At 48.6% G+C, this 12,100-nt stretch overlaps 2 protein-coding genes across 2 annotated transcripts in view; one reads left to right on the plus strand and one right to left on the minus strand.

Moving 5' to 3' along the window:
* NT5DC3 (5'-nucleotidase domain containing 3) overlaps positions 1-1,787 on the plus strand; it is a gene marked incomplete at its 5' end in the record, with an annotated part of 79,407 nt that extends 77,620 nt beyond the window's left edge. Inside the window, one exon of the transcript XR_013830367.1 lies at positions 1,728-1,787. The remainder of the gene's footprint in view (positions 1-1,727) is intronic.
* STAB2 (stabilin 2) overlaps positions 1-12,100 on the minus strand; it is a 163,505-nt gene that overhangs the window by 20,486 nt on the left and 130,919 nt on the right. The window contains 7 exon segments of the mRNA XM_079935845.1: positions 1,663-1,770; positions 3,074-3,178; positions 4,937-5,086; positions 6,648-6,774; positions 7,906-7,962; positions 9,244-9,390; positions 11,783-11,872. Of these exon segments, the coding sequence (XP_079791971.1) occupies positions 1,663-1,770; positions 3,074-3,178; positions 4,937-5,086; positions 6,648-6,774; positions 7,906-7,962; positions 9,244-9,390; positions 11,783-11,872 (784 nt within the window).

Genomic DNA, 12,100 nt, shown 5'->3' on the forward strand with positions numbered 1-12,100 from the left:
GACCGGTGGCGCTGGGCGAGACAACGGGCCCCAACATTGCGGTGCCTTCGCTCCCTGTGCCTGGTGGCCTCTGTGCTGCATTTGCCAACACTAGTGTCCTGTGGCGAACACCCTCATAGACCAGGCCTGGTGACATCTGTCTGCCTCTGCTCTTTTTTTTAATCACATACTTTACTTTGGTAGTAGTTTTCTAATGAATTTGGGTTTTTAGTGTTAGGACATAGTCGGGCGCGCGCGCGTGTGTGCGTGTGTGTGTGTGTGTAGGGTTAGTGCACTACTGAGCACCTTGTGACATAGACATTGTTACCCCCATTCTGCAGATTAACAAATGGAAACTCAGAGCTTAACTGACCTGACAAAGGCAAACCAGCTACAACGTGGAGGGGCTGGGATTTAAAGCCAGGTTGGTTTGACTCCAAAGCCCGCACTTTCCCCACTGTTTTGTGTGCCCCTTAACCTTTGTTTTCTTGATCCCCCAAATTTCAACCTAATAGTAGATTAGCTCCAGCCTCAGGAGTAGCTGGAAAGCGCTCTGATTTCTCTCGTCTGACTTTTTGGCTAGAGTGGTGGCAGCCACTTGAGACCCTGAGAGCATGAACATGAGGACAAAAGGCCTCGGCCTAAGGCTGGCAGAGCAGAAAGACAGAACCTGGGTCTTTGCTGCCACTGCTGTTGCTGAGCTACTTCTACACTGCCTCGTAGCAGATCACAGAACAACAGGTATAGCAAGATCTCAGTTCTGTAAAGAAAGTATATATCTCTATATGAAGATCTACTCATGAGAGCAGTTAGAAAGTATGCGTGCCCAGGACTAGTAGCTTCCCCCCAGTACCTACTGTCTTCTTTTTCTATAGTAGTAGATTTTCAGCTGGGCTTCATGGTTGTCCAACTGAAGACTACATTTCCCAGGCTGCCCTGTCCTAGGTGTGACAGATGATGAGGTTCCAGCCAATGGGGTGGAAGCAGACAAGATTTTAGCCTCTTCTAGGTGTGTCCTTAAAGGGAGGAGGTTTGCCTCCTCTCTCTCCCTCTCTATCCTGCTGCCTGGGATGTGCTTTGGTAGTGACCATCTTGGGCCAGGCAAGTGAATGATGGCAGAGCAACAAGATAGAAGGAGTCTGGGCCCCCAGGTGACCTTTCAGAGTGAAACCCTATGTTAGCCCTGGATGCCTCCATGCAAACTGCTATAAGAGATAAAAATAAACATTTAAACATCTGCCTTGTTTGTGCCACTGTTCATTTGGGTCTCTGTGTGGCTGAACCTATATTGTAACTACTAGAGACAGAGACATTTCAGTGTTCAAAGTGGTTCTCACCGAGTGGTGAGAGCATGTGTAGGTTTCACTGTTGTTTTTTAAATACTGTAGTATAGTTTCTCAATTTTTTTGAAGTAAGACTGGATTATCTGTAAAGTCACAGAAATACCATAAAACAAAGTGCATCACAGTTGGCAAAGCAGTTTCAAAGTCATGACCTGGGAAGTGGGCAGGTCAGGCATGAGCAAACCCATCGAGGAAAACTGAGTCGCAGAGAGGGTGGGTATTGCCGAAGCAGTCCAAGCAGGAAGCAGAAGGGCCGGGATGGAGCCCAGGCACCCTGACCAAGAGCCGCTCTGCTCCTAGCACCTCGCTGCTATTCCACCCATGCACGGATGGGACCTACCTGTACACGTTATTCCGTCCCCTTCATAATTCAGGTTACACTCACACGTGTTGTTCTCCTTACAGGTGGCATGAGCAGAACAAGGAGGCATGCACACGAGGGGCAGAACTGCAAAGAAAGAGGTCACCATTCATTCCACACCATGATGTGAAGGGTTGGGACCCACCTAAGGCATCTTCCTGAGACCCCATCTGGCCTGCCACTGTGTTTCAAAAGTGGCCCCTTATGGCAGGTGGACGGGGTGATTTGCTAAGGTCCCTCCCAGCCTGGAGATTCTGAGATTCCGGAATCACTGCTTTGTATTATTAAGACATTACTTCTGAAATGTTATCCAGATTAAAATGCAAATATGTTACCATTAGGGGCAACCAGTGAACACTTTATACCTCAAAGTCCGCTAGCAAGGGTGAACTTAGCAGATTAGCTGTTTGGGCCTAAGGGCATGGGGTTCCAGAGGAGATGGTTAAATTGGAGGAGAAATTCCAAGGCCTTCTGTGGGCGCTGCAGAGCCTGGGAGAAGTCTGGGGCTTTGGTGGCTGGAAGGGGCTGCAGTATCAGGAGGCAGCATGAAGCCACGGGAGGAGGACCGGGGAGAGAAGAGGGGGAAGAACTGAAGTTAAGGGGACTGCTGGGCTGCTGGAGCTTCAGGTTGCTGATGCCCACAGGAAGAGCTTGGTCTTGCCCTTCTGCCCCCAGGGAGGATGAAGTGACAGTGCTTTACATTGGAAAATTCAACCTTTGACCGGAACACGAGGCTTGGGCTTCAAGGGAGGCCTCAGAAAACTGACAGCTCAGTGAGGACCAAGGTCATGACAAGGATGACAATGACGGATGGTGATAATGGAAGCTACTGTTTCTGAGTGCCCCACATGCACCGGACACCCCGAAGCCATGACCCCGACCCTCACAACAATCCTCCCCCGAAAGCCGTGCAACAGGCTCTCTTTCTTCGGACGAGCGCATCAAGCCTCGGAGAGGGTGGCTTAGCTGCGGCCGTTCGTCTAATAAGCAGCTGAATCAGGGGTCATATCCTGGACTCCAGGGAACAGCACGTTTTCTGTGAAACCCTTCACCTCTGTGTCTGCACACATCTGGGCCTGGACCACGATCCCGAGGGACCCTTCCTGCCCAATCCCGTATACTTTGCTTGAGGTGGGTCCTTCCGTGATTGACAGGACTGCATGCTGGTTTCGTGGGTTTGAGTTAAATCTTGTCATCTAGTTTCCTTCACGTCACCAGATCTCTGGACCCTGGGGCCACACAGCCAAGTCATCTATTCCTCGTGGAAAAGGGAACCCCTGCTTTGTTGTTTTTTCCCGATGTCGCTAAGACCCCCACCCTCAGTCGGCCGCTCTCGGCAGGGTCCGCTGCAGCACAGGGCTGCCGGCAGGTGGCCGCCCCCAGGACAGACCTGTCTGCGTGTCACAGAAGCGGCCCGTCCACCCCGTTTCACAGACGCACTGCCCAGAGCCCGTGATCCCGTCGTGGCACTGTCCGTGGTCCGAGCAGCCGCAGGCTGTAGAGCGAGTTGGAGTGTGATCAGTCGGCAGAGGTCAGGGATTGAAATGCAGTCAACCAAGCCCACCGACCACATGCTGGCTGTGCTGCTGGTTCGCAAGGCACCGTGTTTATCCACGTCCATTCACTCATTCATTTATAGCATTCATTCAGACTTTCAAAAAATAACCAACTCAGGGGCTGTCATGAGGCAGACACTCCCAGGCAATGAGGTTACAGCAGAAAACCCAAGACATAAGGTCCCTGTTCTCAGGGAGCTTACAGTCTAGCGGTACTTGGTTATCGACCACGTAATTATAAATACAGTGATTGTTGTAAACATAGAAGTAGAGGGTATCATGGGGTATGTAACTGAACAGTAGGGGGAGGGAACATCATCTGGGCCTCCTAACAGAGAAATGGACTGAATGGTCAAACCTTCAAGAAATATACCAATCCTTCTGCTTCTTACCACCTCCAGCAGCACCACTCTAGCCCACGGCATCACCGGCTCTCACCCAGAACGTGGCATTAGCCTCCCCAAAGCTGGCCCTGCTTCTGCTTGTGCGCTCCCATGGTGCATTCTCCGCGGGGCAGCTGGGGTGGTCCTTTCCAATCTGCTCAGGACAACCCCCCCCGCCCCCCATTCACAATCCTTTACTGGCCGCCATCACACTTAGATTAGACGCTGAAGACCTGTCTCTGGGCAAGAAGCTCCTATGTTATCTGGCCCCTGGCGACCTTCAGATTCCTTCTTCTCCCTTTCTCCCTCTTCTTTGCCCACCCTGCTCAGCCACCTTGGCCGCTCTGCTGTTCCTTGCAAGCCAAGCCCATGCCTGCCTCAGGGCCTTTGCACTTGCTTGTCTCTCTTCCAGGAAAGCCATTCCTCTAGCCTGCACTGTCCATCAGAGCAGCCGCTCATCACACGTGGCTATCTAAATGTAAACTAATTAAAAAAACCAAAACTCAGTTCCTTAGTCACAGGTTTTGAGTACTCAACATCCACTTGTGGCTAGCGGCTACCATTCCTCGTGGCGGAGTCACAGAGCATTTCCATCATCACTGAAATTTGACCGGACAGAGCTGCTATTGACAGTCCCACTCCTGGCCCCCTCACCTCTGTTAGGTCTCAAATATTTCATGAGATGTCTTCTGGACCAGTGCCTCCTTTCTATCTCGATTCCCTTCATCTGCTTCATCTTCTTTATGCCTTTCTATTTTTGTTTCTGTCATCTTTGTTTCCTCCCTTTGAATGTACACTCCTTGAAAGCTGGGATTTTGAAAGCTAAGTTCTATAACTTAGAACCATTCCTGGCTTTTGATCAAGTCACTAAGCCTCTTTGTGCCTCAGCTCCTTCATCTGCTAAGTGGGGATGATAAAGAGTACCCACCTCAGAGGCTTGTTGTGAGGATTAGATGGTACAACATACCTGCCTGGCACATAGCAGGCACTCCACACACATTAGCTGTCAACATTAGTAAGGACTCAGCATATATGTGATAGTTGAATGACTGAATGAGTGTTGGTCGGCCACAGCTTGCCTTGGTGGCTGCAGGGGTTGTGAGTTTCACTTCTAGAGGGGAGGCTCTTTCAGTGGATGGAAACTGGGAATATATTCAAGGAGGAAAAAAGCATGTGAGGGCAGGCAGATGGGAGGTGGGTGGCCGGGAAAGAGAGGAAGAAGGATGCTTCCAGCTCAGGTGGATGGTGTGCATGGGGGCAGGGAGCACAGAGCCGAACGACAGGCAGGAGCTCAGGGGAGTGGGTGCCACATACGCTGACAGTCAGGCCCGAATCTCCCTGGCCAGCACAGCTCACACGCTGTCCCGTTGAAGCCGGTGTTGCATTTACACTGTCCCGCGGGTGAGTACTGATCGAGGCAGACACCCCGGTTGTTACATGGGGTATCTGGTCCTCCAGGGCAGGCTGGAAGAGATGAAACAGCAGTGACTCAACAGCCTCCCCAGACCCAGAGCAGCTCAGCGCCTTTGTGAACATGCTGCTAAACTGTCCTCAGCGGTGGGTTCTGTCCTCTGTGGCCCCGGGGACATAGCCACATAGTGTCACTGGATGTTCAGAGCAACCCACTGGCCTATGGCTTAACTATATCTGATAGGGGGGCTTCCCTGGTGGCGCAGTGGTTGAGAGTCCGCCTGCCGATGCAGGGGACATGGGTTCGTACCCCGGTCCGGGAAGATCCCACATGCCGCGGAGTGGCTGGGCCCGTGAGCCATGGCCGCTGAGCCTGTGCATCCGGAGCCTGTGCTCCGCGACGGGAGAGGCCACAACAGTGAAAGGCCCACGTACCGCAAAAAAAAAAAAAAAAAAAAAAAATCTATCTATCTATCTATCTATCTGATAGGACTGGCAGAGCAATATACTGAACTGTGCACTGTATTTGGGGGTCAGGAGACCTGGATTTGTGTTGATCTGGCCTGAATAATGAACTTGCTCTGAGCTTCGGTTCTCTTAGCTCTAGAGGAGGAGGGGGAGGGTGATGACAGAGTACCCACTCTGAGGATCAGATGAGACACTGTAACCAAGAGCGTTTGAAAATATAAAGCGCTGAACACATATAAGGGATGACACTGACTTTTATCAGTGGTCTGTGCTTTAGTGATGGACAGTGGAGTGGAGGCTGAGTGATTGCGTGGACTCCCAGCCCAGAATTTTCTCAACTGGACCATGATGAATGGAGTATGCGTGGTACTTAAAACCATGGCTTCTGGAGACACACTGTGGGACCTTAAGCGTGCTTCTTATCCAACCTGTGCCTTGATTTCGTCATCTGTAAAATGGGGATGACAGTGGAACCTACTTCCTAGGGGTTGCTGCGAGGTCCAGATGTTCCCATATATGGGAAGTAGCACTCAATACATGTGCCCACTTAAATCAATGCATGGTGGATGGGAAGTTCTATGGCATTTGTTATGCTTTTGCTGCTGCGTTATTGGCTAGAAGCCGTATCTAGACAAAGGGGTTTCAGGAGCCCTTTCCTGAAAGGGTGAGGTGAGGGAGGGAGGGCGATGTTACACATAACAGGGGAGATTTCAGGAAATAATGGCCCATTCATATCACATTGGTATAGCAACCTGCCAAGGTAGATGTCTTTAGACGCGTTTAAACTAGCATGCTTGTCAGTATCATAGACTGGTGTCAGAAGTGAAATATGGTGTTTCTAACCCCATGGGAAATGTCTTATGCTATAACATCAAGCAGAAAAGCATGACACGATTTACAATCTATGCACAGTAGAATCTCAACTCTGTAAAAACCAAATATGACAAGAAAAAAAAAAGGAGAAGGAAAGCTGCACAGCTCTTCAGAATAATTGCTTTTGGATCTTTTCTTAGCAGAATCATTAAGAGTGATATACTCCCCTGCTCCCCGTGCCCCCCCCCCCCGGTCCCCCATACAGTACTTTCAAATGCTCCACAGTGATTGTACAATCATTTCAGAATTGCGAGGCAGTAAGAGGCTCCCTTACCCTGACAGTCTGGCCAGAAGTAGCCCTTGCAGCACTTGGGGAGCTGTATCACCAGGGTGCACTGCTGCTTGCAGCCTTCCAGGTTCCTCCTGAAGGGCAAGTCGTACAGACACTTCCGCTTCTCACCCTAAAGGAAGAGATTGAACCATCCCTCCACCTTCCATCCCCTTGGGCTCTTGGGCTCTAGTCCGCCCCCAGTGGGGGAACCTGGGTACTGCCCAAGTAGAAAATGGGACTCAACGGTCATGAGCCCTGTACAGGGAATTCTCTTCTTAGGGGTGTAGCGAGACAGATGAATGGGGGAGGGGGCAGAGGTGGAGTCCACAGAAAGAAGATTTCTCCCCATCTTAACCCTTAGAGCTGTTTGCAAAAGGTGTGGTTGCCTGAGAAGGGAGTGGGAAAGAGGTGGTTTTCTATCAGGAGAGGGGTCTGTGGCCTGGCCCCAGGAACATCAGTAGAGACGGTATGGGGTTACAGTTCATTTTGTAGGGGTGTTTCTGTGAGAGGGGTTACTGGTCGAGTAGAAAGAGCTTGGCTTTGGAGTAAGTACTAAAACTAATACTTAATGAGCACTTGCTATGTGCCAGGCTCTGTACCCACATTTAAAAACTTACTTTTCCTAATAATCACACACAGAACTGTTATTAGCTCCATTTTGCAGAGGCAAAAACATATAAAATGACTTGCCAAAGATTACCCATGAGAATTTGACCCCATAACTGTGGACCCCAAATTTCATTGGCTTAACCATTACTCTTACATTGCATGCTGGGCTCTAATCCTAGCTTTGCTCCTTACTAGCTGTGTGGCCTCGGGCTGATTGCTTATCCTCTCTGAGGCTCATCTGTTGTAAGTGGAGGTAATATATTTTTCTATAGGTATTATAATGGGGAATAGGGATAATGTCAAAATAAAGGGGCCAGCACAGAGCCGGGGACATGAACAGCAACCAACAAAATACAACTATTATTTTTATAATTATAATTATCTTTGCAACCCCTTCTAGGTCTGTAATCCCATGACTCTCCTAGACATTTCTTAAAAGATGGATAGTGGGTTGACAGGCTGCCTGGGCTAAGAATGTTCATCTCTAATCCCACTGGCCTGATTGTTGAAAGAAAGACATAAAGTAATTACACACAGTTATAACACACTTGCAGATGCACACGCATGCACACTCATAGCTACCAGGAGACTGGGGTCTGATAGAGAAACAAACCTATCACTCTCCAAATGTTATCACTGTGTTCATAGTTACCTTTGGTTTAGTCCACCTGGGGCAGCTGGGAGTATGAACACAGCTCCCACAGTTCCCCTAGTACGCAAGAAAAGAAACACTTAAAAATCCAGAATATTGGGAAACACAAGGAATGCCCCAGGTTAATGCCTTGATTATGTGACTAAGAACTTAATTAATCTTAAGATTCTGGCTATGATCAAGAATATAAAAGCAAACACTCTGTAACTTTGCCATAGAGAATTCTGAAGGTATGTCATGGACCTCAATTCCTTAGTCTAGTTCTTTGAGGTAAAAATTCCCTGTTAGATGGCGGTGGACCAGGGCGGGGTCACACAGGCACACGGTATAGCAGCAGTGGGAAATGTGGATGCAGGTGTCAGTTCCATTATAAATCAGCTGTAATTTTTCTAGCTAATCACATTCTTTGACGCTTAGTCTTCTGATCTATAAAACAGGGATAATAATTCTTGTTGCTATTTGATTTTCAGGGGATTGATGGGTGAGGAAAAACGATTAACTGAAAAAACTGTCTGTATATATTTTGAAAGTGAAGAAATTAACTGGTTTTTCATCTCCTACTCTGGCTGACTGTTATCCTGGTAATTTGGGATATTTATTGAATGCCTACAAGTTGCCCGGTACAGAAATCAACTGGTGACAGACTTTGCCATGTGAGTCACTTCACCTCTTTGAGACTCAATTTACAAGTTTGCATAATAGAGTAGATGATAACTGCTTCTACTATTGGATAGAGGTAAGATGAGCACTGAGCCAAACAGTAGGCTCAACGGTCAATAAATGGCACTGGGTGGATGAATGTGTGTGAGATGTACACATGCCTCATACAGTGCGGGACCCGGGACGGAAGTTCAGCCAGTGTTAATGAATGAGCGAATGAATGGAGGGATGGTGGCATGTATTAGATCGAACCATATGAAACTGCCACTTTTGTCGTCATACCCTGTCAGGTACGGCACTTCTCATGGTTTGTTCTGGCAGAGGCTCAAAAAGTGCTTGTAGAATGGTTAAGGGAATGACTGAATGGGTGGGTGGGCTTGAAAATGGCTGGTAGAACAGTGGCACACAGTTGGTTCCCAACAACTGATTCCTTAATGGCAGGGGGATGGATGGATGGGTGTGTGGGTGGATAAATGAGCACGGGCCAGGCTTGTACGGGACTAAGTAGACGTTGTTGATTCTGAATCTGAAGAGCACCGTCATGTGGCGCTCTGATCCCTTGGGTCCTGTGTTCACTGGGGACCAGCCCTTTGTGGCTTCACAGCAGGGTCCCACAACCCATGAGGGCTGTTCCTTGGCCCAAGGTTCCCTTACTACAGTAGTGCTTTTAGGACTGACCGAGACATCGAACGTGGTAAAAGTGTCACAGCGGCCCCCCAGGGTGGGGTCGATCAGTAGACAGTCAATGCCGTAGGCCACGCCCAGGTCAAATAAGAGCTCCCGCTGCACAATTCTGCACATTTGGCCGTTCAGGAAGAGCTCGCCCTGTGACAGAGGGAGAGAGAGCAGGGGAACAGTCAACAATCCTCAGACTTCTCCTCCTCCCAGGCCATGGAATGTGGCCAGCACCTGCTAGAGTCACAAAGAACCGATACGTATCGACAGCCAACATCTTTATCTCAGACACGCAGTATGTATTACATCCGAGTACTGTCCTTCATGCTTTACCTGTGCAAATTCTTTCAATCCTGACAACATCCCGAGGATGTGGCTACTCTTGCTGGTATCCCCATTCACGGATGAAGAAACTGAGGCAGGGAGTGGTTAGATAACTCGCGAAGGTGACGCAGTCGGTAAGTGGTGGTGCAGGCATTCACGCCCAGGCCGGCAGCCTCAGCCCACACTCCTGGCCACTCGGCAACACTGCCTCTACCAAAGTAGAAACGCCGGCAGTGGGGGTAACAGGGTGGGGTAGGGATGGCCTGGCCGTGGCCCAGGATAAACCTGGTTGACATGGCCACTCCGCGTGCAGTTACCCAGTTTTCATATTTAGTGCCAGCACCTAGCAGAGCTACCGGTACAACTTCCTTTCCACAATATACACTGACGGGCTTTACCCTTTTAACGATAACTTTTTCACGTATACTAGGCATTGTCTAAACTGTGCTCTAGATACATGATTTTGTGTAATGCTTGCAACAGTCCTCAGGCTTTCTTTCCTAAGGTCCACCCAGCTAGTAAATTGATGGATATATTTCCCTCCCAGGAAGCAAATGCTTTTAGAAAGTTCCACGAAAAGAAAAAGATAAATCTCTCTCTAGTGTTTGATGGGTTGTACACTGTGTAACTCAGTGGAAAGGACACTGGAAAACTGCAGTTGAGTCCCCCCACTTCTACTTATACATTGTGTGAACAAGTCCCTGAACTTTCCTGAGGTTTAATTGTTTTTACCAGATAAATAGGATTAATGATTCCATTGCATAGAGTTGTTATAAAGTTCCAACTAAATAGTACTCTGGGGACTTCCCTGGTGGTCCAGTGGTAAAGAATCCGCCTTCCAATGCAGGGGACGCAGATTCCATCCCTGGTCAGGGAACTAAGATTCCACATGCCGTGGAGCAACTAAGCCCGTGTGCCACAACTACTGAGCTCGCTTGCCTCAACTAGAGAGCCTGCGTGCTGCAAACTACAGAGCCCATGCACTCTGGAACCCACACACCACAACTAGAGAAGAGAAAACCCGCACGCCACAACTAGAGAGAAGCCCGCGTACCAAAATGAAGAGCCCGCGTGCCGCAACGAAAGATCCCGTGTGCTGCAACTAAGACCTGATGCAGCCAAAAATCTAAATAAATAAAAAATAAAAAAAAATAGTACTCTGAGTACAAAGTGCCTGAAAGTTCTATTAGCACTCAGGATGAGCAGTGAACATTCTTCTTCTTTGATAAATGTCCAGTTTGGTCTAAGGAGACAGTATAGTTGATCTCAAGAGAGTACGTACATTAGGATAACTTTCCAGAAGTTGGGATGTAAAGATGCTAACACTCTTCACATTCGGTAACAAATTCAATGCAATTCCAATCCAATCACCAAAGGGATTCTGGCTTGTCAGAAGATGTAAACAGAATGTTATCTGGGACTTCTCAGAAGGCTCCTTGAAGGTCATCAACTCAGCTTGGAGTTGCATCCCTTTTGCCCTTTCTCCTTTCTACTGCCTGGAAGGTGGACATGATGGCTGGAGCTCCAACAGTTATGTTGGACCTTGAGGTGACTGTGAGGCTGGAAACATGTGCTGCAGAGCAGGAAGACAGAAGGAGCTCCCCCAGTGAGCTATCATACTAGCTCTGGATTGGTTACTTCCAGATTTTTTTTTTTATAAGAGAGAGAAACCCTTACATATTTAAGCCACTGCCATTTTGCATTAAATAAAAGATAGAGGATGCTACTATTATCCCATCAGACCCATTCATCACATGGAATTACAGGAAGGTAATATTGTTAAGGAGCTAGCCAAGGAAGGTGAAAATTGCAAATTTTCTCTTTGTTGGCCTATCTAGGTAGATGTAACCCAGAGCTGGCTCTGACACGCTCTGAGAGGGCTGGAGGGGAAGCTGCAGTAGGGCTGGGAAGGAAGGAAAAGGAATGACGGTGTACTTTCTTGCTTCAGAGAAGCGTCTCACACTGGAAAATAAATCTTCCCCCCAAATCAACCAAAAGCTGCTCTCTGCGAGTGTAAAGGGAGGCTCCCTGACACATGGTGAGGGCTTGGGCTGGCCAGGACTTATCAGGTTTTTCATATCCACTTACTCAGGGGAGATAGCCCTGAAGGCAGTGAGAGAAAAGAGCTTGCTGTCAACGCGGGAAAAAATGAAGAACTCCTGGAAGGGGCAGTGGTTGGAGAATGCACTCCCAACTTCCACTGGGTGACGATACTCACGATGTCACTGCCAGCTCCGCACTTCACACTCAGCTCGGAACCTTGCAGGGTCTTCCAGGTAGCAGACCTGGGGAGATCCACTGCCAAAACCTGTAGGAGTGATGATGCCACATTAACACCCCAAATCTGGGCTGAAGAATGGCCCCAAGGAGCTTCCCCAACAAACCGAATTCAGACACAATTTTTCTAAGAGTTCTAATAATTCCAGCTTTAAAATGACAGTAGATATAATCAAAAGCAAGAATAAGTGTGGGCTCTCTAGGACGTTGGACATTTTTTCTGTGGGGAAAGTCTCCTCCAGCTGGTTTCAATCAGCCT

The sequence above is a fragment of the Stenella coeruleoalba genome (genome assembly GCF_951394435.1).
Source record: "Stenella coeruleoalba genome assembly, chromosome: 11".
Lineage (NCBI taxonomy): Eukaryota > Metazoa > Chordata > Mammalia > Artiodactyla > Delphinidae > Stenella > Stenella coeruleoalba.